A 21926-nucleotide genomic window follows, 5' to 3' on the forward strand; every position below is an offset into this window, starting at 1 on the left:
AGAGGGTAGCCAGTCACGTCTCATCACTATTGCAAGCAAGAATCCAGCTGGCTCAGTGGCCAGCACAGTAACTGAGAAGGGAAGAAATATCCCAAATTGCTCCAGCACGTTACTCCCAAATTGGAGTGACCTAATTTTTTCTTCAAAGCAATAAACATCTTTCAATCTCAACTGATTTAAAAATTAGAAATGTTTTAAACTCTCACAGAAAAACATCTATTTCTGCTTTATTGACTATGCCAAAGCCTTTGACTGTGTGGATCACAATAAACTGGAAAATTCTGAAAGAGATGGGAATACCAGACCACCTGACCTGCCTCTTGAGAAACGTGTATGCAGGTCAGGAAGCAACAGTTAGAACTGGACATGGAACAATAGACTGGTTCCAAATAGGAAAAGGAGTACGTCAAGGCTGTATATTGTCACCCTGCTTATTTAACTTATATGCAGAGTACATCATGAGAAACGCTGGGCTGGAGGAAGCACAAGCTGGAATCAAGATTGCCAGGAGAAATATCAATAACCTCAGATATGCAGATGATACCACCCTTATGGCAGAAAGTGAAGAAGAACTAAAGAGCCTCTTGATGAAAGTGAAAGAGGAGAGGGAAAAAGTTGGCTTAAAGCTCAACATTCAGAAAACTAAGATCATGGCATCTGGTCCCATCACTTCATGGCAGACAGATGGGGAAACAGTGGCTGACTTTATTTTTCTGGGCTCCAAAATCACTGCAGATGGTGATTACAGCCATGAAATTAAAAGATGCTTACTCCTTGGAAGGAAAGTTATGACCAACCTAGACAGCATATTAAAAAGCAGAGACATTACTTTGCCAACAAAGGTCCGTCTAGTCAAGGCCATGGTTTTTCCAGTGGTCATGTATGGATGTGAGAGTTGGACTATAAAGAAAGCTGAGCGCCGAAGAATTGATGCTTTTGAACTGTGGTGTTGGAGAAGACTCTTGAGAGTCCCTTGGACTGCAAGTAGATCCAACCAGTCCATCCTAAAGGAGATCAGTCCTGGATGTTCATTGGAAGGACTGATGTTGAAGCTGAAACTCCAATACTTTGGCCACCTGATGTGAAAAGCTGACTCATTGAAAAGACCCTGATGCTGGGAAAGATTGAGGGCAGGAGGAGAAGGGGACGACAGAGGATGGGATGGCTGGATGGCATCATCGACTAGATGGACATGGGTTTGGGTGGACTCAGGGAGTTGGTGATGGACAGGGAGGCCTGGCGTGCTGCAATTCATGGGGTCGCAAAGAGTTGGACACGACGGAGCGGCTGAACTGAACTGAAACTCTGTTAATATTTTTGTGGTACTTTAAAAAGAAAAGTGAATTATTACATTTATAAATGCAGTTTCAAATGTTCAAAAGCAATCAATTGATGAAGTTTTATTAATGGTACTGTTACCAAACCAAACTTGATTCTGCTGGCCCATGCACAATAAAGCCAACCTACTGACCCAGGGTTGTGGCAAAGAAAAGTACACAATTTATTGCAGGTTGTCAACACAGAGTCCACACAACTGGTACTTAAAAGACCCAGATTCCCTGATAGCTTTCAGGGAAAGGTTTTTAAAGACTTGGTGAGGGAGAGGGGTTGTATGGTGTGCGATCAGCTCTTGGACATTTTTCTTATTGGTTGGTGGTGAAGTAATCACTAGTCAACATCATCAGCCTTCCGGTTTCAACTGGACTGGGGTCTACATGCTTGTGGGCAGCATATAGTTAACTTTTTTCTCCTGGTGGGGGTTTCAGGATCTGCAAAACAAGTCAAAGGATATGGCTCCCAGTATATCTAAAGCCCTTGAGGAGGAACTAAAGGGTCTTGGCTAAACTATTATTTTGTTTGACTGCTTTCCTTTCTTTCTATATTTTTTTCCCTCACTTCTCTAATTAAATTTATTCCTTGGAACTTGAGGAAGGCCTAGGAGGCTAAAGTTTTTCTACAACAAAACACAGGCAGAGGACATGGAGGAGGGGTGCAAGGCAGGGCGGCGCGAAGGAGGGGGGCCGGGTCTGTCCTCCGAGGCCTCCATAGGGTCTTACTCACAGTATCAAAGAAGTGATTGTTAAACTTACTAGATTAATAAATGGAATTGTAACATGTCAGTTGAAATCAAGGAAAAGCAAAGTTTGAGGGTTTCTGATTTTAGTAAATTGAATATTAGTTTTAAAAATCAGATTAATTTCAGTCTTTACTGCTCCTGAAAACTACTCAGAGGACCTTTTTAAAAAGGACTTACAGTGTGATGGTGGACCATGATCCTGGATTGCACAGGATGGACACGAAACCCAGGGATCCAACCCGGCTCTTAGGTCTCCTGCATTGGCAGGCAGGTTCTTTTACCACTAGCGCCACCAGTAGTTTCTATATTCTTGGTAGTATTCTAACCACTTTCCCAAGAACTCTTGTGAGTCCAGTACTTCTATAATCATCCACATCACTTTACAGATAAAGAAAACCAAAAGAAATGATAAAAATCTGCTCCTGAACACATTGCTTCAAGACTGCTACGCTCTATAAATTCAGTTGGAACTAACTCTCCGGGGTGCGCTCCCCGCTCTCTTCGCTCGCCGCTCAGGGCGCCTGCGCGCCGGCCCGGGTGACAGCTGCGGTCCCGCCGCCGCCCGCGCGGCGCAGCGAGTGATCACGTGCCGGCGTGGGGCGGGGCCGGCGCGGGGACGCCTGCGCGCCGCGGGCTGACCAAGCCGAGTTCGCTCCACGGAGCAGGCGCTGGAACCTGCGGCCGAAGCCGCGTCTTCTGTCGGCTCCGCCACCAGCCGGGGCTCGGGCTCGAGCCCGGGCCCCCGGGACATGGCCGTCCGGAGTGCCCAGGGTGACGGCCCCACCTCCGGCCGCTGGGACGGCGGCGCGGAAAAGGCAGGTACGGAAGCCGGCCAGGCCGCCGAGGAGCGGCCTGCGAGGACGGCCTGAGAGATAGGGGCGGCCGGGGAGGCAGGGGACAGCTGCCGGAGGAGGGGGCCGCAGGCCAGGGGGCCCGGGACCACCGCGCGGGGTGCGCCCAGGGCCGCCGGCCAGGGTCGGGACAGCGAAAAAGGAAAAGACTGAAGGCCCGGGTTACGTCTGAAGGGGAAGAGAGCCTGGAATTGGGGGGGGGGGGATTGTCAGCGGATGCTGAGGGGACCGGAGGAACACTGGCGGCAGACCAGAGCCCCCTAGTGGGAAGGACGGCGGGGGCCCCACGTCCCATCCCGTCCATGAGCCCCGAGGCCAAGCCTCGCTCCCGGCCGAGACTGTCCGGCCACGTCCGCAGGCTCCAGGGGCCGCCTCCCTAGTGGTCAGGCCAGTTTTCCAAACTTCATTCATCGGTCGTCGTCGTCTGGGTTGACGCGCTGGACACGTATTTCTTTTAATTACCGTGAAATTCACCCTTTAAAGTGTACAGTTCTGTGATTCTAGTAATTTTTACAAGGTGGGGCAATCATCGCACTTTTTAGCATTTCTAATGCCAAAAAGAAAGACCATCCCTCCGCAGGCCCCATTCTCCACAGCTCCTGACAACTACCAATCTATTCTCTGTCCCAATCCTATGCTGCCTATTTTAATGTTATTGAATTGTGTAAAAAGCAAGTCTATTTTTTATACTGCCTTAAACTAATTTCCATGAAAAGTTTCATTGTGCACTATGTTTTCAAGTATGTTTTATCTACTGGTTAATACATGACAGTTAAAATTATTAACGTTTACTCTGTACCGGGTGAAATAATCTCTTTGCCCTCTGGGAAAGAGTAAGGTAACTTTCCCACTTTTCCATCCTCTGGTGGATGATTCCCATAGCAGAACCAACCACCAATGCAACCCACTTTTTGTTTTTCTGAGTTCATTTTGTTATTGCCTTTTTCTCCTCTTCTAGTCCTCTATGGAAATGAAGTTCATTCTTCATATTACTCTTCTGGGCCCTTTGGCCTTGTAACCCTTTTCTGGTGTTTGTATGACATCTGTCCTCATGGCATAATAGTCATTGCCCCAAGTGGTATATGGATCTTGTGACCTGTTGGAGTGCAGCTGTGCCTAGGTTGCGAGACTTTATCCTCTAGCATCCTGAATTTTGCTTCTCTGGATAAATGGGAGGAATTTAGAGATGAGAGGAGTTTTATTTATTTATTTTTGGTGTTTTGATGATCTTGTTTTGATTTTCGTCATATTGGAGAATTGGAGAGGTTACTAATAACTCTCCTTTGTAGAGGTTATGATGGGAATGGTTTACTCTATTTTTCTCCATTTGGGGGAGTGGGTAGAGCAGTTCTTCATATGTACTTGTCTTTATTTTTCAGGTAGTTGTTGAGTCTCTGCTAATTTGGGTACTGTTTGTTGGACTAATTGCGATCTCCAAAAACAGTTTCTTTTTTGTTTCTTTTTTATGGGAACCTTACTCAGAATAGGGCTTCCCTGGTGGTTCAGATGGTAAAAAATACACTTGTACTGCAGGAGACTCAGGTTCGATCCCTGGGTTGGGAAGATCCCCTGGAGAAGGTGATGGCAACCCACTCCAGTATTCTTGCCTGGAGAATTCCATGGATGGAAGACCCTGGAGGGTCTGTGGGGTTACAAAGAGTTGGACATGACTGAGCAACTAACACTTAAACTTTAACAGAATAAGGTTAGGTTTTCCCCTCCCACTGTAATTCTCTTTTTTTGTAAGCATAAAATTTTCAGTTAATTTCCAGCGTCAACATCAGGAGTTCAAGGAGTGGAGCTGGGGGTGTCCGTCTGTCTGGGAGGCTCTGTCTCTGACTGGCTCTTGCATCGTTTTGATTAAGGCCTAAGGGAGCTTCCCTGGTGGCTCAGTGGTATAGAATACACCTGGAATGCCAGAGACAAGGTTCGATCCCTGGGTGGGGAAGATTCCCTGGAGAAAGAAATGTCAACCCACTCCAGTATTCTTGCTTGGGAAATCCCATGGACAGCGGAACCTGGGGAGCTACAGTCGTAGAAGAGTCACACATGACTGAAGTGACTAAACAACAGCAACAGTGTGTTGCTAATTTTCAGTTTAACTTCTGTTTAAAGTCTGTAAAGCTTTCTTGATATGCAGGCTTAAACCAAATAATCAGTATGGAATTTTATTCTTGCACATAAGATGCATATTAAGTGTGTAGATCATTTACCTGATCAAGTCACTTATACGTGTTTTGCTGACGTGAAAAACTTTTAGAGGAATCATATGTAGTGCTCATTTTTTGCCATTGTCCTTAACTATATATTAAGTTTCCCAAGCCAGATGCTTCTGAAGATACCTGTTGCTCTGAGGAAACAGAAATCTTTACTTGAGTTCCATAGCCAGCGTAGGGAGAGGTTTGAGACAATAACAGACTCAGTCATCCTTATCAGAGTTGTTAAGAACTACTGTTTCAGTGCCCCTTATTTAAATGATCATTTTAATGGAGAGCTGGTCAAGTAGTGCCAATATCATTCCTTTTTCCTCTGTTGAATGAATTACTTTTCAGACAGCAGGGATTTATTTATAGCAGTGTCTTATATTTTGCAGCCAGCTGTAGGATAGTCATTTCATTCTGTCGTCGTTATGAAAGCCAAGACCTTTGCTATAAAGGAGTTTGGAAGATACCAGCTTTGGAATATATAGTACATCTCATATAAGCAGAGCAAAACTGGAGAAGAAAGGGTTCAAGGGGATTTGAATTGCATGTATACAATCGGTAGGTGAAATGTAGGCTTTTATCCCAAAGCCAAATAAAGCATTCTCAAGTCCAGAAATGTGTCCTACCCCAAAATCCATATGTGAAATTTATCTTAAAATAGATAGTTAGACATTGGGCTTCCCAGGTGGCACAGTTGGTGAAGAATCCACCTGCCAGTGTAGGAGACACAGGAGATGCGGATTCAATCCCTGGATTGGGAAGATCCCCTGGAGGAGGAAAGTTATTTTAACCTTTTTCCATGTACCCCAAGAGTAGCTCTGATTTTTCTCCTTCTGCAGCAAAGAGGATGTGTGTAGATTAATTGTTCGGTTGAGACTCTGCTTAACTTTTTCTCCCTCATTGTGTCGTCTCACAGTTGACCTTATTACTATGTAATTTATACATCTCCAGATCATTTAAGTTTTTTCTATTTTCTCCTACCTTTTTATGTCTCAATCAAAACCATCAGGTGCAGTGAAATACTTGTTTGTGTGTGTGGCACACACAGGAGTGCCTTCTTCATCTTCCACTAACATTTGATCGCTTAAATAGGGAATTGACAAAGGTGATGTTGGGGTCTGAACAGACAGCAGCTAAAATCTACAGTTGAGCAGCATTCTACCCTGGGAATCACCAGTAGATTTAGAAGAAGGCCAGAGTGCCTATAAACCTGTTTAGAGTTATACAATGAATATTGTCTTTTATTTTTTTTAATTTTAAATATTTATTTATTTATTTGACAGCGTCATGTCTTAATTGCAGCACAAGTTCTTCGTTGTGGCATTCAGGCTTCTCTGGTTGCAGCAGGCTTAGTTGCCCCATGACATGTGGGATCATAGTTCCCTGACCAGGGGTCAAACTCGTGTCCCCTCATTGGAAGGTAGATTCTTAAGCACTGGACCACCAGGGAAGTCCTTACAGTGAGGATATTCTTAATATTAATAGTAATATGGGGAAATAATGCCATTTACTATAGGCCAATTTTTCCAGAGGAACAATAGCTACATTAAATTATTTATTCTATTCCACCCATATGTATTGAGTTCCCACAGAGCATCAGAATCAGGATGACAGCAGTAAATTTTGAAATGCAGGATTTAAATAGAATCCAAACAGAGTTTTGAGAGAAATAAGTATTGGGGCAATGATTTGGGTTCAGAAATAGTTAAAATTGACAGTGAAGAACCTTCTTACAATGCAGGAGACCCAGGTTTGATCCCTAGTCAGGAAGATCGCTGGAGAAGGGAATGACTACCCACTCCAGTATTCTTGCCTGGAGAATCCCATGGACATAGGGGCCTGTTGGGCTACAGTGCATGGGGTTGCAAAGAGTTGGACACAACTGAATGACCAATACACACTAAAAATCCACTTGATTGCAAACAGTGTTAGTTCCCCCAAGATACAAGCAGTGGTTTTCTTTTCCTCCTGGAGAAGGAAATGGCAATTCACTGCCGTATTCTTGCTTGGAGAATCCTGTGAACATAGGAGCCTGGAGGGCTACAGCCCATGGGGTTGTGAAGACTTGAACACAGCTAAGCGACTGACACTTTCGCTTTTCCTTTTAAGCTGAATAGCTTAACTGGAAAAAGGGGAAGGGTGGATATATGTCTTTAAAAAATTGAGGAAAAATTTCCAAACTCAAAGCAAACAGATTAATAAGGTTTCTAAATATTAGATACCTCAAAAAATATTTAGTATTACCATTTAAATGTTCTTAATTTGTGATGTGTAGAAAGTACAAAGTACAAGAACACTGTAAGTTTAAAAAAATTTTTTTAATCTTATTTTCTTCTTTGCTAGAAATTCAATTCCTGCTCATATTTTGTCTCAGCCCATGTTGTTATATGGACTTCCCAGGTGGCTCAGCAGTAAAGAATATACCTGCAGTGCAGGAAATCCTGGTTCAATTCCTGGGTCAAGGAGATCCCCCAGAGAAGGGATAGGCTATCCACTCCAGTATTCATGATCTTCCCTGGTGGCTCAGACGGTAAAGAATCCGCCTGCAATGCGGGAGACCTGGATTCGATCCTTGGGTTGGGAAGATCCCCTGGAGGAGGGCATGGCAACCCACTCCAGTATTCCTGCCGTGAGAGTTCCTCATGGACTGAGGAGCCTGGCGGGCTACACTCCATGGGGTCACAAAGAGTCAGACACGACTGAGGGACTAAGAGCACAGCACAGCCTGGTGCTTCACTAGGAGTAGTTGCTCATTAAATGACAGGTTGATAAATGAATGGATACATTAATAAACAGGTAGGTGCATGGATGAATGGTAAGACATGTGCAAGCCAAGAGCTTGAAGCACCGTATAAATAAACATTTTATTATAGTTGGTGCTGTGCTGATTGATTGAGAATTGGGACTTGATTTTTCCTGATTTCTAGATTGAGTAACCATTGAATTTAGCATCAACCTGGGACATTTTTGGGAATGCAGATGGGAGGAGGGGTTTGCTATGAACAATTAATTATGCCAGAACTATAGATGTAAACCAGAAATCTCTCAGACTGCCTGGAGCAGATTCACCTACTAGGTCACCAGGGAAAGTAACATTCTAGCCAGAAGAACAGGTTTACCTGGGTGAAAAAGCATCCTGTCCTGTCTGCACCTCCAATTGCATGGAACTCCAAACCAGTCGGTGCCTGAGTTTATAAGGTTTATGTCACAGCTCTCTCTCATAGATAGGTAACCAGGGTTATTGGAATCACCTTCATTTGTGTTAACAATATGCAGCTTTGTCATGGAAACAGTTTGTATACTGTTGCCTCAGAATAGAACATAACTGAGGAAAGCTGCTTAGTGTCTGTCCTAAAAACCTCACTTACCTTCTGATGTTAGTCCTTTCTAAGGCTTGACCTACCTTCCAGTGTTACCTTCTACTTTATATTAACACTAATGCCCTGCCCTTCATATATGCTACATAAATATTTCCTAATGACTTCATTTACTGTTAAATGAAAGGCCCTGTGTTTCTGTCTCCAAGCCTTTCTTCTGGTCTCCTCCTTGCCTCTCTGAGTCCTCCCCTTTCTTCTTAAATTTCACTTTTCCATAATGCTTTCTCAGATTAGTCTGACCCGCAGCTGTCTGAGCTCTTGGTGTCTGCACATACCTTTTTTCAGATGATTACAGTGCACTGCTGTGTGACATCTCTTCAGTGGGTTGAATAGTTTTAACTTTGGTTGTGTTTGCTGTTCCTAGAAGTAAACATTCTGCATGAAAATTCTGAGAGCCTGTTACCCCATTATTTTAAATAGAGCACATTATAATATGATGCACATTAACCACAAACTCTCAACCAGTCTCCTAAGAAAGTAATTTAAACACTGCAAAATGCCTGTGTGTAAATAACAAACTATCACATGAGGATGTAAGATGCTTAATACATTACTTCCTGATCACCAGTGATTAATGTAGTTCTTGAGAAACAGTAGCATGCCCCTTTTACCACTAGCCACACTGGAGTCCCAAGTATACCCTTTGACATTCTGCTTTTGAAAATACCTCCATGTGATTCTGATGTTTTCCAGTTGTATTAGCATGTAACCAGAGGCTTTTTTCACATGTGGTTTTGTTTAAAAATGTAATACTGAATTTTGGTGACATGCATGTACATTTTTCCTCAGTAAATAACAGAGAAAATTTATTATATTAAGAGATATGTGGTCATGTATGGATGTGAGAGTTGAACCATAAAGAAGGCTGAGTGCTGAAGAATTGATGCTTTCTCTCGTGGTGCTAGAGAAGACTCTTGAGATCCCATGTACAGCAAGGAGATCAAACTAGTCAATCCAAAGGAAAGTCAACCCTGCATACTCATTGGAAGGGCTGAAGCTGAAGCTCCAATACTTTGGCCACCTGGTGCGAACAGCTGACTCATTGGAAAAGACTCTGCTGTTGGGAAAGTTTGAAGGCAAAAGAAGAGGGCAGCAGAGGATGAGATGGTTGGATTGCATCATAGATTCAATGGATATGAACTTGGGCAAACTCTAGGAGATAGTGAGGAACAGGGAGGCCTGGCATGCTGCAGTCCATAGGGTCGCAGAGTTGACTTAACAACAACAGTGCTCTGTGAAGTTTAGCATTAATGAAGCACAGCATTCTTTAGGAAAACGTGAACAGTAGCTATTAGATATGCCTAAATGTACTGAACATTTATTATAATTCCTTTTTTGTTACTTATACGGTATGTCTCCTTAGTGTTTTGCACACTGTATATGCTAATCAATGTGTGTGTGTGCATACTGAGTCCCTTCAGTCATGTCTCTTTGAGATCCTGTGGACTCTAGCCCTCTAGGCGCCTCTGTCCATAGGATTTTTCAGAAAAGAGTACTAGAGTGGGTTGCCATTTCCTTCTCCAGGGGATCTTCCCAACCCACGGATCAAACCCGTGTCTCCTACGTGTCTTGCTTTGGCAAGCAGGTTCTTTACCACTGGCGCCACCTGGGAAGCCTGTGGTCATCAGTAAATTGACTTTAAATATACTTAACCTTACTTCAAACCAAGTAAGGAGATTGAGCCCTGAACAGAAAATGTACACATGGTAAATATGTGCCTAATGCCCTTTCCCATTCTGTTTTGCAGACTTTAATGCCAAAAGGAAAAAGAAAGTGGCAGAGATCTACCAGGCTCTGAACAGTGAGCCCACTGATGTGGCTGCCCTTAGACGCATGGCTATCAGTGAAGGAGGGCTCCTGACTGATGAGATCAGGCGGAAAGTGTGGCCCAAGCTCCTCAATGTCAACACCAATGATCCACCTCCTATATCAGGTAGTTATAGGGAAAGAAGTGCTGTGATGGGAGTTTGTCTAGGAGGCAGGGAAAAAAGAATTCCAGGGTCTTTAATTTTTATGCCCATTTCAAACCAAGAGTAGACGTGTAAACACCTGAAGCGTTTTAGGATATGCTTGGGCCTACTGTGAAAATAAGACCAAACTGCGAAATAAAATTTTAATTGAAAATGGAATGAACTTTTATTAGGTAGGGAGGGAGCTATTATTGGCCAGTTAGGGGAGTTTATTAAAAATATATATTCTGGGAATTTCCTGAGGGTCAAGTGGTTAGGACTCCGTGCTTTCACTGCCAAGGGCCCGGGTTCCATCCCTGATCCGGGAACTAATATCCCACAAGCCACATAGTGCAGCCAAAACACAAAATGCATGTTCCAGTTTATATTCACCTAGAAGTAAGTTTGCAGGAATCTGTATTTTAGCAAGAATCCCACATAATTCTGATACAGATGGACATTTGAGAAACATGGGGTTCTATGGAGATATATTGCCTCTTATAGTCCTTAAAAACGACAACAAAAAATACTTTTTATAGGGAAATACTAAGACCATTTTGAAATCTAAAATTCTGTAATTCTGTGAAAAGCTGTTACAGTCAGCCCTCCAAGTTCAAGGATTCAACCAACCATGTATCAGAAGTACTCTGGAAGGACTTCCGCAGAGGTCCTGTGGTTAAGACTGCACACACCCAACGCCAGTGGCATGGTTCAGTCCCTGGTCAGAAAACTAGGATCCTACATTCCACCTGGCAAGGCCAAAAAAAGGCACATACACACACGCACATATATTCTGGAGGGGGGAACTTCCAGAGATTTCCAAAAAGCAAAACTTGGATTTGTTGTGTTCTGACAGCTATTTACAAAGCATTTACATTCTGTCAGGCTTTGAGAGGAATCTAGAGGTGATTTAAGTATACAAGAAGATGTGCAGATGTTAAACTGTTTAATATTTGGGACTTGAGCATCAGTGGATTTTGCTATCCTTGGGGGTCCTGGAACCAATCCCCCTCAAATACCAAGGGACAACTAACTGTAATTAACTTTATCTGCAAGGCCCATGTAGTGAAAAAGATAATTTCTTAGAATATAGTGCAGAATACAAAAGAAAATACAGAAAACAGTGAATCCACTTTGTCATTCATTGAGTCTGCATTTATTCCTTTCCTACTATGTTTGGCAAAAGTCAAGGTGTTGGGGATTCTTTCATTCATTTGGCAAGCACTAATTCTGCTACAGTCCATGGGGACGCAAGGAGTAGGACGTGACCGAGTGACTGAGCATGCACACAGAGTTGTGCTCCTAATGTGTGCTGGGTACCAGAGATGATGAAGACAACCACTGCCAATAAAAAGTTTACAGTGTCATTGTGTGGCCAAGTAGATGTTTTAAGTTGCCACTTGTTACTGTCTTTGGAACTGGGCTGCCTCAGAGCAGTGATCTTTTGTTAGAAGGGATAGGCATTGCCATATTCACACTCTAAATCCTGAGATGGTGCTCTGTCAAATTCCAAATTTCTCATATCTTTTTAAGATGAAGTCTGTGTGTGGGGAAGTATTCTACAGGCTCCTCTGTAAGTTTTGCTTTCCATTATGAAGGAAATATACACTTGTTATATATATAACAGCTAGAGTCTGCCTCCTTGCTTTCATTTGGGCTTAGCAACTGAACACAAGTACTATCTCCTATTACCAGTGTCTTAGTTTTAGAATTACAGGGTTAAGAGAGCTTAGGTCCTTCTCCATATACATTTATCTTAATACTCCTTTCTGAACAGCTCAATCTTCCTACACTTTATAGATGTTAGAGTTTTTCCAGCGGTCTGTGGTTTCCACATTCATGATCTGATGCTTAATAGTAATCTGAGAGGTACACATGGAAGGGAATAATCCCCATTTTACAGATGTGAACTTTGAAATTCAGAGTGGTTCCCAGTAACACACAGTGAGTCCTGGCCTTCTGACTTTTCCGCTGCTGCTCTGTTGCTCCTGGATAATCTATCTTCCCTCCTCTCACAGTCATCATGACTTGCATGAAACAACATGTTTGGAACTAAACCAGGGGCTCCTCTCCAAATGTTGTATCTTGAGTCATGTCCCCTTCAGGAAAAAGCCTTCAGTATGTCTTCCAGGCCTTTTGTGTCATGCCAGGATGTCTTGTTCCTGCTGTGGCTTCCCAGACATTCCTACAATAACATGTTCCTTTTCCTCCGATAGGGAAGAACCTACGACAGATGAGCAAGGACTACCAACAAGTGCTCCTGGATGTCCGGCGGTCTTTACGGCGGTTCCCGCCTGGTGAGACATGCTCTGTCGGTCTTTGGCGGGGGTCGGGGGAGGTTTGGTAGGGTGGCTTCAGTCCAGTTGCAGTTACATTACTCTGTTGGGCTTGCTCATCCCAAGACGTTTACGTCCTAGCACAGAACATGACCACATCCAGGACCTTCCCTCCTCAGGGACTCGTCGTGCTCCCAGTCTGCTGAGTCATTCTTGCATTGACTCAGTCCGTTCAGACCCCCACTGGGAAGGCCTGAGCCCAAAATAGTTTCTCTTGGCTTAGAGGTGGTAAATGAAAGAAGAGGGTTTTCCCCCTGCCCATTAGTGCTACAGAAGAGACTTTATAGGGATTTCTAGAGCCATCAGTCTGACTTTAAAGAGCAGATTGGTTTGGAAGTGGTCACTAACAGAAACTATTAATATGTTCATTTATAAATAGCAGTATCTTGCCTGTGGGCTTCCCTAGTGGCTCAGTGGTAAAGAATCTGCCTGCCATTGCAGGAGACTCAGGTTCAATCCGTGGGTCCAGAAGATCCTTTAGAGGAGGAAATGGCAGCCCACTCCAGTATTCTTGCCTGGGAAATCCCATGGAGAGAGGAGCCTGGAGGGCTACAGTCCATGGAGTCACAAAAGAGTTGGGCACGACTTAAAGCATCTGCCTACAATGCGGGAGACCCAGGTTCGATTCCTGGGTCAGGAAGATCCCCTGGAGAAGAAAATGGCAACCCACTCCAGTATTCTTGCCTGGAAAATCCCGTGGACAGGGGAACCTTGTAGGCTATAGTCCATGGGGTCGCAAAGAGTCAGACATAACTGAGCAACTTCACTAGAGACTAAATAACAACAAACAATCTTGCATATACATATACTGGGGCCTTGGACTAGAATGAAGGCCAATCACTACATGTTTAAAGAGTCTGTTACTAAAATTGTCTCTCCATTCCCAGAAATACTAAGAATGACAGTTGTCTCCACTTTCACAATGAAGGGAACTGGGCAGCAGACCTCGTCTGTTTCTCTTCCTTTCGCAACTCCACCTCTAAGTCCTTGAATTGAAGAGAGGAGAGTTGCTAGAGGGAACAAGAGTCTCAGAACCCATTGCCTCACTCTTCTGAGCCCATGCTCTGGCATTGGATTTTGTCTGTTAAAGGCCATCCCTCCTGTTTACAGTCTTGGTTCCCAGAAAGGCTCTTGTGGTTCTTGTGCAGCCAGTAGCCGTCTTGGTTTTGATAAACACATACACCTGCGGTCCAGTCCCCTCTTCCTGTCTCTGGTCTTGAGGAGACCACATAGGACAGGCGCATCTCAGATCTTCCCCTGGGCAACCTGTTTTCCTTCTGAGCCCTTTATTCCTCTTCCATGTATGTGACATCAGTCCAGGATATTATCCTTCCAGAGAGAACTTTCCATGTGGTTTCATATTCTTTTTACATTCATGTTCTTCTGAACTTAGCCGACCACTTTTATACTGAAAATTCAAATAAGGCTTACTTTTTTCTCTCACTGCTTCATTACTCTACCTGACCACAGTACTTGGTTTACTCCCATTTTCTTTTTTATCTTCCTCAGTATGCCTTTTTGAGAAGGGATGGGTAAAAGTGCACAAGAGATGAGCATCACTGTCACCTAAAAACCTTTATTTCAGTTCAGTCTGGGCCCTTGCGTTAGCTGTTTTCTCTCACAAGATCTGCTTTTCAGTGGAAAACCTAATGGTGTAGGAAAGCTGTGTTGTGTGCCATCCTCCTAAAACAGGTCATGAGGCCAAGGGTTGGCATTTTTATAGTAAGAGCCAGAAGAGCTGAGGGGCCACACTGACCGCGGCCAGACTAGGTACCTGCGCTGAGAGAGCTCCCGAGACCAGCTCCTCGGTTTCCAGCTGCATCTTTGGGTTGAGATCAGTACTTTCTAGGATATTTAGTTTGATTCTGAGGGGAGCACACATCTCTTACATTTTTTGTTTTTATATAATTTTATACCTACAAAAAGGCTGCGAAAATAGAACACAGAATTCCCCAGGTAGCTTTTTCCCAGTTTTCCTTATACATCACCCTTTGACTAGATTTGTTTTAGTATTGTTTTCTCTCTTTCCTTCACCATACATTCACACGTTTTTTTCTCTGAGCTATTAAGACTAAATTACATACATGGTGCCCCCTTATCCCTAAATATTTCAGTGTGTTTTTTAAAAACACAATTCTTTTTTACATAGTCACACGTAAAATCAGTAACAAAACATACTACTGTCTTATCTACAGATTTTATTCATATTTTGCCTTTTATTCCAATAACGTTCCTTATAGGAAAAGTGCATTTTCCATTCACTCTTCGTATCTCTTCAGCTTCCTTTTGTCTGGACTAGTTCTTTTGTATTTTATGACAGGGCTGTTACTTTATAAAATCCCCCTCAGTTTTTATTTCCTCCTTGTAAGATTCAGGTGATGCACTCTCGATAGGAATTCCACTGAAGCGATGTTGAGTTCTTTTCACCCCAGCACATCAAGAGGCTCATGCTGCCCAGTAGTCCCCCTGCTGGCATCATGTCCTGTGGTGACTTGGTTAAGATGGTGTTGTTGGCTGGGTTCCCCGACTGTAAGGTTGCCAAGTCTGTGGCACTTTCCTACATGGCCAGGCGGCTGTCAACAGCATATGGATCGTGAATGTGTTGCTAGGTTGTTTTACTTTATTAAACAGTCTCTCTGCACATCCCCTGCCTACCGTCTCCTTACCTCCCTGTCACTAGACTGCCTGCCCTGTTCAAGTGCATCTCCCCCACTGCCCTCCCCCAGGCATGCCGGAGGAACAGAGAGAAGGGCTGCAGGAGGAGCTGATCGACATCATCCTTCTCATCTTGGAGCGCAACCCGCAGCTGCACTACTACCAGGGCTACCATGACATCGTGGTCACATTTCTGCTAGTGCTTGGCGAGAGGCTGGCAACATCCCTGGTAGAGAAGCTGTCTACCCACCATCTCAGGTACCCACGCAAAAGGGCAGAAGACAGTTCCCCCCGGGGAGAACTCCTCAGCCTGCTTTCTAGTTGGTGTTTTCAGTGGCTTGAACCCCACTCCCAACTGCCCCCCAACCCTGATCCAAGCGTTTGGTCTGACCAAGCTCGTTGAAATGTCTCCTAGGGATTTCATGGACCCAACAATGGACAACACCAAGCATATATTAAACTATCTGATGCCCATCATTGACCAGGTGAATCCAGAACTCCATGACTTCATGCAGAGGTATATATGTGTCTACATTTATGTGTACACATGCACGCGCACACACAGACACCCTTCTTCAGCTTTCTCCTAGCCTTTGTTTGTTCCTCACAAGTCTAGCTCAATTGCATCATGATCTTATGTTGATTAGCGTTAGGTTCTTCTGTGTTGTCCTTTCCAGTCACCAGCAATCTAGATAATTCAGTTCTTTGCAGTCTTAGAACACTTCTGTGTGCTGTACTCTTCAAGGAATGCAGGGATGTCACAGCCCATGCCCTTAAAGAGTTTACATTTAGTGGAGAGAGGTGGGCGGGCTAAGTATGCCAGGGTAGACTTTGAGGTTATTGCTACGACAGAAGTAGAGTCCTATAGGACCCAAGGCCATCTGTAGGTGGTTTTATTTACCACACACCAAGGAAAAGAAATATTTCTTTGCAATTCTTGTATGATTTTTCTCTTCTGTTTACTTGGAAGTGTGTCCTTGGCCAGTACCTGACTCTCTTTAAAAAAAAAAAAATGACTGTGTCTTAAGGTATTTCAGTCATCTCATGTTAACTATACAATTAAGACAGTTATGTTTTCAAGCCTAAGAATAGATGTCACACCCCCAAAAGGGTTTGACTTTCCCAGAAGGAAAGTGGTGTAGTTCTCGGAAAATGGCCGATTCTTGTTCCTGGAGTTGACATTTCCTGGTCATTATGAGAGCACCCAAGGAGATAGGGCCATCCAGGACCCTACTGTGGTATTAGTGCCACCGTGTGGAGTATATTGCAAGGACTTTCTATAGTGTTTTGTGAGGAGAAGATGCTGAATTTATCAGCAGCTGAATTTTCCAGAAAGCATGTTCTCCAGTTACTTTCTTCACACAGCACTGAGGACAAAGAAGGCCCAGGGAGAGGAACAGGATAACTCAGCAGGGAACCTAACATCTGGACTCCCTTGCTCCTAGTGCCGAGGTGGGGACCATCTTTGCGCTCAGCTGGCTTATCACCTGGTTCGGGCACGTCCTGTCTGACTTCAGGCACGTCGTGCGGTTATACGACTTCTTCCTGGCCTGCCACCCACTGATGCCCATTTACTTTGCAGCTGTGGTAGGTACAAACCATGAGCCAGCAGTTTGGCGTGTGTCCCCCAGTCCAGCTTGATCATCTTCCCTAAAAGGAAACCTGGTGATTATGGAAAGATACAAAAGACAGCACTTCCTGGGCTGGCGTCCTGGACCCTGTTCTTGGAATGTTACTGGGAGAGTCATGGGAGTCAAAAATATTCTGTGTAAAAATAAGTTTAGGAAATGCTGGTTAAACAAAGTTGTTAGATTCTTTACTGTTTGATTCTTCTGAACCTTTAAAATGCTCATATGCATTGTGAATTATCAGGGTTTGTGTTGACAACTCCTGGAGCTAGTGCAAATGGCCAACTCCGGGTTTAAGAAGAGGCATGATATTGTGATGGAAAGTTGAAATGGCTTTTTGTTGGGGATGAGGGCCTCCAGTTATTAGAGGGGCCTGAACTATCAGACATGAGCGTAGAGGTGGTGCTCTTCATTGTGTTTTAAAGGGAGCAAGACCATTCTTTCTACTGTTTTGAACCATTTCTTCTATGCTAGAGCTCTAGGTATCTCCAGTAATCTCCCTCCTTTCCTTCCTCCTGAAAGACCTCCTTCCTTTAACTTGTCAGCCTTTCATGTCATGGTGTGGAAGTTTGCCTCTAACAGGAAGTGCTAGCCCATTGGGAAAAGCACTCAGATAAGTATAGCTTCCCAGATAGATAAGGAATTCGCTGAACATTTTGGGTGAGCCCTGTTTGGTGCCAATTTATATTACCTCTAAGGAGAATGAAATGAAGTGGCCAAGCCCCTGTATGTTCTGGTCTCTGATGCAAGGCCTTGCTCCCCACAGATCGTGTTGTATCGAGAGCAGGAAGTCCTGGATTGTGACTGCGACATGGCGTCGGTCCACCACTTGTTGTCCCAGATCCCTCAGGACCTGCCCTATGAGACACTGATCAGTAGAGCAGGAGACCTCTTTGTTCAGTTTCCCCCGTCCGAACTTGCTCGAGAGGCAGCTGCCCAGCCGCAAGCCGAGAAGTGAGTGGGGCCGGGGCACTGGTTGCACAAGGGTGTTTGTTAGTGAGCAGAAGTGATGGAAGATTGTGTCTGGTAGGGACAGGGCTGGGCAAGGGTGTTTGTTAGTGAGCAGAAGTGATGGAAGATTGTGTCTGGTAGGGACAGGGCTGGGAGGGGTTTTTCCAGAGACCTGCACTTATGCCAACGGAATCCCCACTTGAGACTTCATGGGTCTTGATCAAGAAGAGTTTTCTGAGCAGTGGATTACTCTGCCCTCAGACTATTAGTCCTTTTTTTTTCCCCTTCTTCTTTCATCCCATTCCCTTCTGTCTCCTTCCCCTCTGCAGAACAGCTGCCTCTACCTTCAAAGACTTTGAGCTGGCATCAGCACAGCAGAGGCCTGACATGGTACTGCGGCAACGGTTTCGGGGACTTCTGCGGCCTGATGAGCGAACAAAAGATGTCCTGACCAAACCAAGGACCAACCGCTTTGTGAAGCTGGCGGTGATGGGGCTGACAGTGGCACTTGGAGCGGCCGCCCTAGCTGTGGTGAAAAGTGCCTTGGAGTGGGCCCCAAAGTTTCAGCTGCAGCTGTTTCCCTAAATGCCAGAGAAGATACTTCCTCTTAGATGACATCACAGTCTCACCCTTCCATGGACAGATTGGGAGGGGGTGGAATTTCCTTTATTAAAAGGGTTTCTGTCAAGGGTTTTCTATTCCTGCACCCTTTCCCTCCTGTCCATGGATGCCTTTGCTTCAGAGGCCAATAGCAGAGCCTGCGTGATGCTGGGCACTCGGGGGGCCTGAGCACAGAACTCCTCTCCCTTGTGGCCTGAGTGAGCTCTCCACTGCCTCCTCTTGTGCTAAAGGAAATGGGTCTCTGCAGCTCCTGGGTGCCTTTGGAACCCGCTGGGCCTGGTCTCTGGGGAGTGTCTTGGCTGCTCATAGTAAGTAAACTGGACCACTGAACGCCCTCCTGGCGGCTCCTCCAGTCTGTCTGCTTCAGCTGGACAATGAAGGACGGAGCTGCTGCTTTAGTCAGACCTTGTAATGAAGGGGAAGGGGCAGAGGAGGCTGGCCTGGGAGCAAGATTGTCCCCTTTTAAGAACAGCTCCTAGCTGGTCAGAAATCTAAAAGACACACGTGAACTAGGTTAGTAGGTAAATCCTACCTATTTTCAGCCTAGAAATCACTTGGGCATTTCCAGTCAGACAGGAAGGAATGTTAAGTTTTAGGACCCCTGACATAGGCCGGTTTGTGCCTGCCTTTTTTTTTTTCTTGTTACTCTTCCACAAGCCACACAGTGGTTATGAAAATGTACATTCACTACTATTTTTAGAATTACACACATCCAACATGTAAAGTACCATCACTTTTAAAATAATAGTTCCTTCATGGAAGAAAAAAATAGTTCTCATCAGAAGGATGAGCTTCTAAAACGCTGAGGTTTCCTTTCTACTCAAGCGTTTAACGTTCCACTTCGGCCAGGGTTGCTGTCCGTAAACAGCCCCACACTTCCACAGTGCCCGCTTCCTGCCCAGCTGCCCTTCTTGCCTCCATGTTTTCCTTCAGTCCCCCTCCTACCCCCAGATCAGCATCCAGTCGTGACCTTGGCTTTGTTCTTTGCGTTTGACCTATCTCTTCAGCTGCTGGTCTCCTTCCTGGTTGGAAATGTCACTGGGAACTTGTCAGCACCCAGAAAGGGACGAACTGCAGCCTAAAGCGTGTGGTGGGAGCCTGGGACAGCCAGCCCCGCTGCTCCAGGCTTCCTAGGGACTCTCCAGACCTTAGGGAACACGATGCATATTCAGTTCTTCTGATACGGCTTTTCCTGTAAGCAAACCTAGGTTTGTTTTAGATTAACTGTGGCTTGGAAAAAAGTGCCTTTTGCTGCTTTGAAGAACTGGGGTGTATAGTAAGAAGCAGCCATGTACTTTTCTTCTCCTGGTCTGTCTCGGACACTGTTCTCTCTGGGCAGGTATTTTCTTAAACATGCCAGAAGCACTCCCTCCCACCACCCCAGACCTCCACATCCTCCCCATATTCTCACGGTGTGCAGAGTGGTTAGGAGAGGCATCTACTTACATGAGTTACACTAAGCACTTTACAACCAAAAACAACCGATCGTTCTCCATAGCAGGAGTCCCATCTGGGGTTAGCATGATGTGGATGGATTAATCTAGAAAGAGGTAGATTTATCAAGATAGCAGGAATTTTTCCAAGATCTAGATGTTGTGACAGGTATTCCCAGTCTTCTACAGCAAGTTTGTCTTACCATCATCTTTGCAAGTGGACAGCATTGGCCCTCCTGCCACAAACTCTCGGGTCTGTCTGTAAATACTGAAGGGAAGTGATGGGGAAGAGGTAGGGGGGAGGTGCATGTGATCAGAGTCCCAAGGCCACGGTTTTTTGGATTCCAGGAAAGCAGGTGGCGTTTGCTTCTGTTGTGGCCTAGAAAGAAAGTTCATATGATTTATAGCTTTGCTGACATCAGGATTATCCCCTGCCAATGAGAAGAAAGCATTTTTACCTTCAAGTGGTTTACTATTCTGTAAAGAATACGTGTAAATATTTTGTACAGAGCCCTGTATGAAATAAACAGCTATATGTGGTTACTGACCCCTCTTGTCATTCTTCCCTTGTTGGAGTGGCTCTGGCTTTAGACATCTGGATGCTCCCTCCCTCCACCCCTGATCTGGAGCTGTGCCTTAGGCCGTGGACTCTTGGTTGGCTTTGACTTACCTGGAGAACTTGAAACCGTTTCTCTTTCACCTGAGGCAAGAACTCACTTGTCTGGGTTTACTGTTTCCTCACCCCAGAGGGAGATGTAAGGGGCTGAAGGCTGAGCAGGCATCACTTGGCTCTCTGTGTCCCACCACCATAGGCCAGCCACCCATGCTGTCCTTCGATTTGACTCATGGAGGATACAGGGCTGGCCAGGACATCGCCCTGCCTCTGGGAGCTCACCAGAGAGCTGCATTGAAGGAGCAATGTATTTTCAGTGGCAGTTTCATAGTTGACTAAATGTAAAGAGAATTTTGATAAATGGAAAACTGAAGGAAAGGTATGTGTGCTGTAATAAATATTTGGGGTTTTTCCCCAGTTCCTCTAAAAGCCTTGGAATTTTCTGAGTGATAGGGGTATCTTTTGTTGTTCATAATGATTTCCTTTTGATTCCAGCTGGGTTGACGTTAATGAGGTGAATTAAGATTGGACCGCTCAATAGCCTCAGGACGAGACAGGACACCAGAAAGATCAAGTGATTATAAAGTGGGGAATTATTTTAACTTTTTATTTTGTATTGGAGTATAGCCGATTAGCAAACAACGTGATAGTTTCAGGTGAACAGGGAAGGGACTCAGCCATACGTATACATGTACCCATTCTCCCCCAAACACCTCCCATCCAGGCTGCCACATCACATTGAGCAGAAATCTATGTGCTATACAGTAGGGCCTTGTTGGTTATCCATTTTAAATACAATAGTGTGTACATGTCCACCCCAAACCCTATCTATCCCTTCCCCCATCCCCACCCCTCCACCCTGGGAACCATAAGCTGGTTCATGAAGTCTGTGAGTATATTTCTGTTTTCTAAGTAAGTTCATTCGTATCGGTTTTTTTTTTAGATTTTACATACAAGGGATGTCATATTTCTCCTTTGTATGAATTGCTTCACTCAGTATGACTAGGTCCATCCATGTTTTTGCAAATGGCATTATTTCATTCATTTTAATAGCTGAGAAATATTCCATTGTATACATGTACATATCTTTATCCATTCCTCTGTCGATGGACATTTAGGTAGCTTCCATGTCTTGGCTGTTGTAAACAGTGCTGCAGTGAACATTGGGGTGTGTATTTCCTTTCAGATCATGTTTTTCCCTGGACATATGCTTAGGAGTTGGATTGCAGGA

General features: G+C 44.7%; 1 protein-coding gene and 1 long non-coding RNA gene across 13 annotated transcripts; one reads left to right on the plus strand and one right to left on the minus strand.

Annotated features, from left to right (window-relative positions):
• Positions 1 to 1480: 1480 nt before the first annotated feature.
• Positions 1481 to 2724, minus strand: LOC145533396 (uncharacterized). The gene is made up of 2 exons (XR_014074048.1): positions 2255 to 2724; positions 1481 to 1769 (listed from the first exon to the last, which is right to left on the minus strand). It is a non-coding gene; the product is annotated as an uncharacterized LOC145533396 (long non-coding RNA).
• On the plus strand, positions 2714 to 20629 carry TBC1D20 (TBC1 domain family member 20). 12 transcript variants are annotated; one of them, XM_081560640.1, is made up of 9 exons: positions 2714 to 2896; positions 5505 to 5690; positions 10257 to 10442; positions 12675 to 12755; positions 15521 to 15707; positions 15865 to 15966; positions 16895 to 17036; positions 17844 to 18031; positions 18358 to 20629. In XM_081560640.1, exons 2-9 carry the CDS (start codon positions 5678 to 5680, stop codon positions 18611 to 18613), a joined length of 1155 nt encoding a protein of 384 aa, XP_081416766.1. In that variant the 5' UTR covers positions 2714 to 2896; positions 5505 to 5677; the 3' UTR covers positions 18614 to 20629. The 12 variants fall into 12 exon arrangements, with proteins under 12 accessions (XP_081416766.1, XP_081416765.1, XP_081416773.1 ...); XM_081560639.1 differs by having other exon boundaries at positions 5522 to 5690; XM_081560641.1 differs by lacking the exon at positions 2714 to 2896 and adding an exon at positions 2899 to 3445 and having other exon boundaries at positions 5522 to 5690.
• The last annotated feature ends 1297 nt before the right edge of the window (positions 20630 to 21926 follow it).

The sequence above is a fragment of the Giraffa tippelskirchi genome, chromosome 13 (assembly GCF_054371585.1).
Source record: "Giraffa tippelskirchi isolate mGirTip1 chromosome 13, T2T-mGirTip1v1.2.pri, whole genome shotgun sequence".
Classification (NCBI taxonomy): domain Eukaryota; kingdom Metazoa; phylum Chordata; class Mammalia; order Artiodactyla; family Giraffidae; genus Giraffa; species Giraffa tippelskirchi.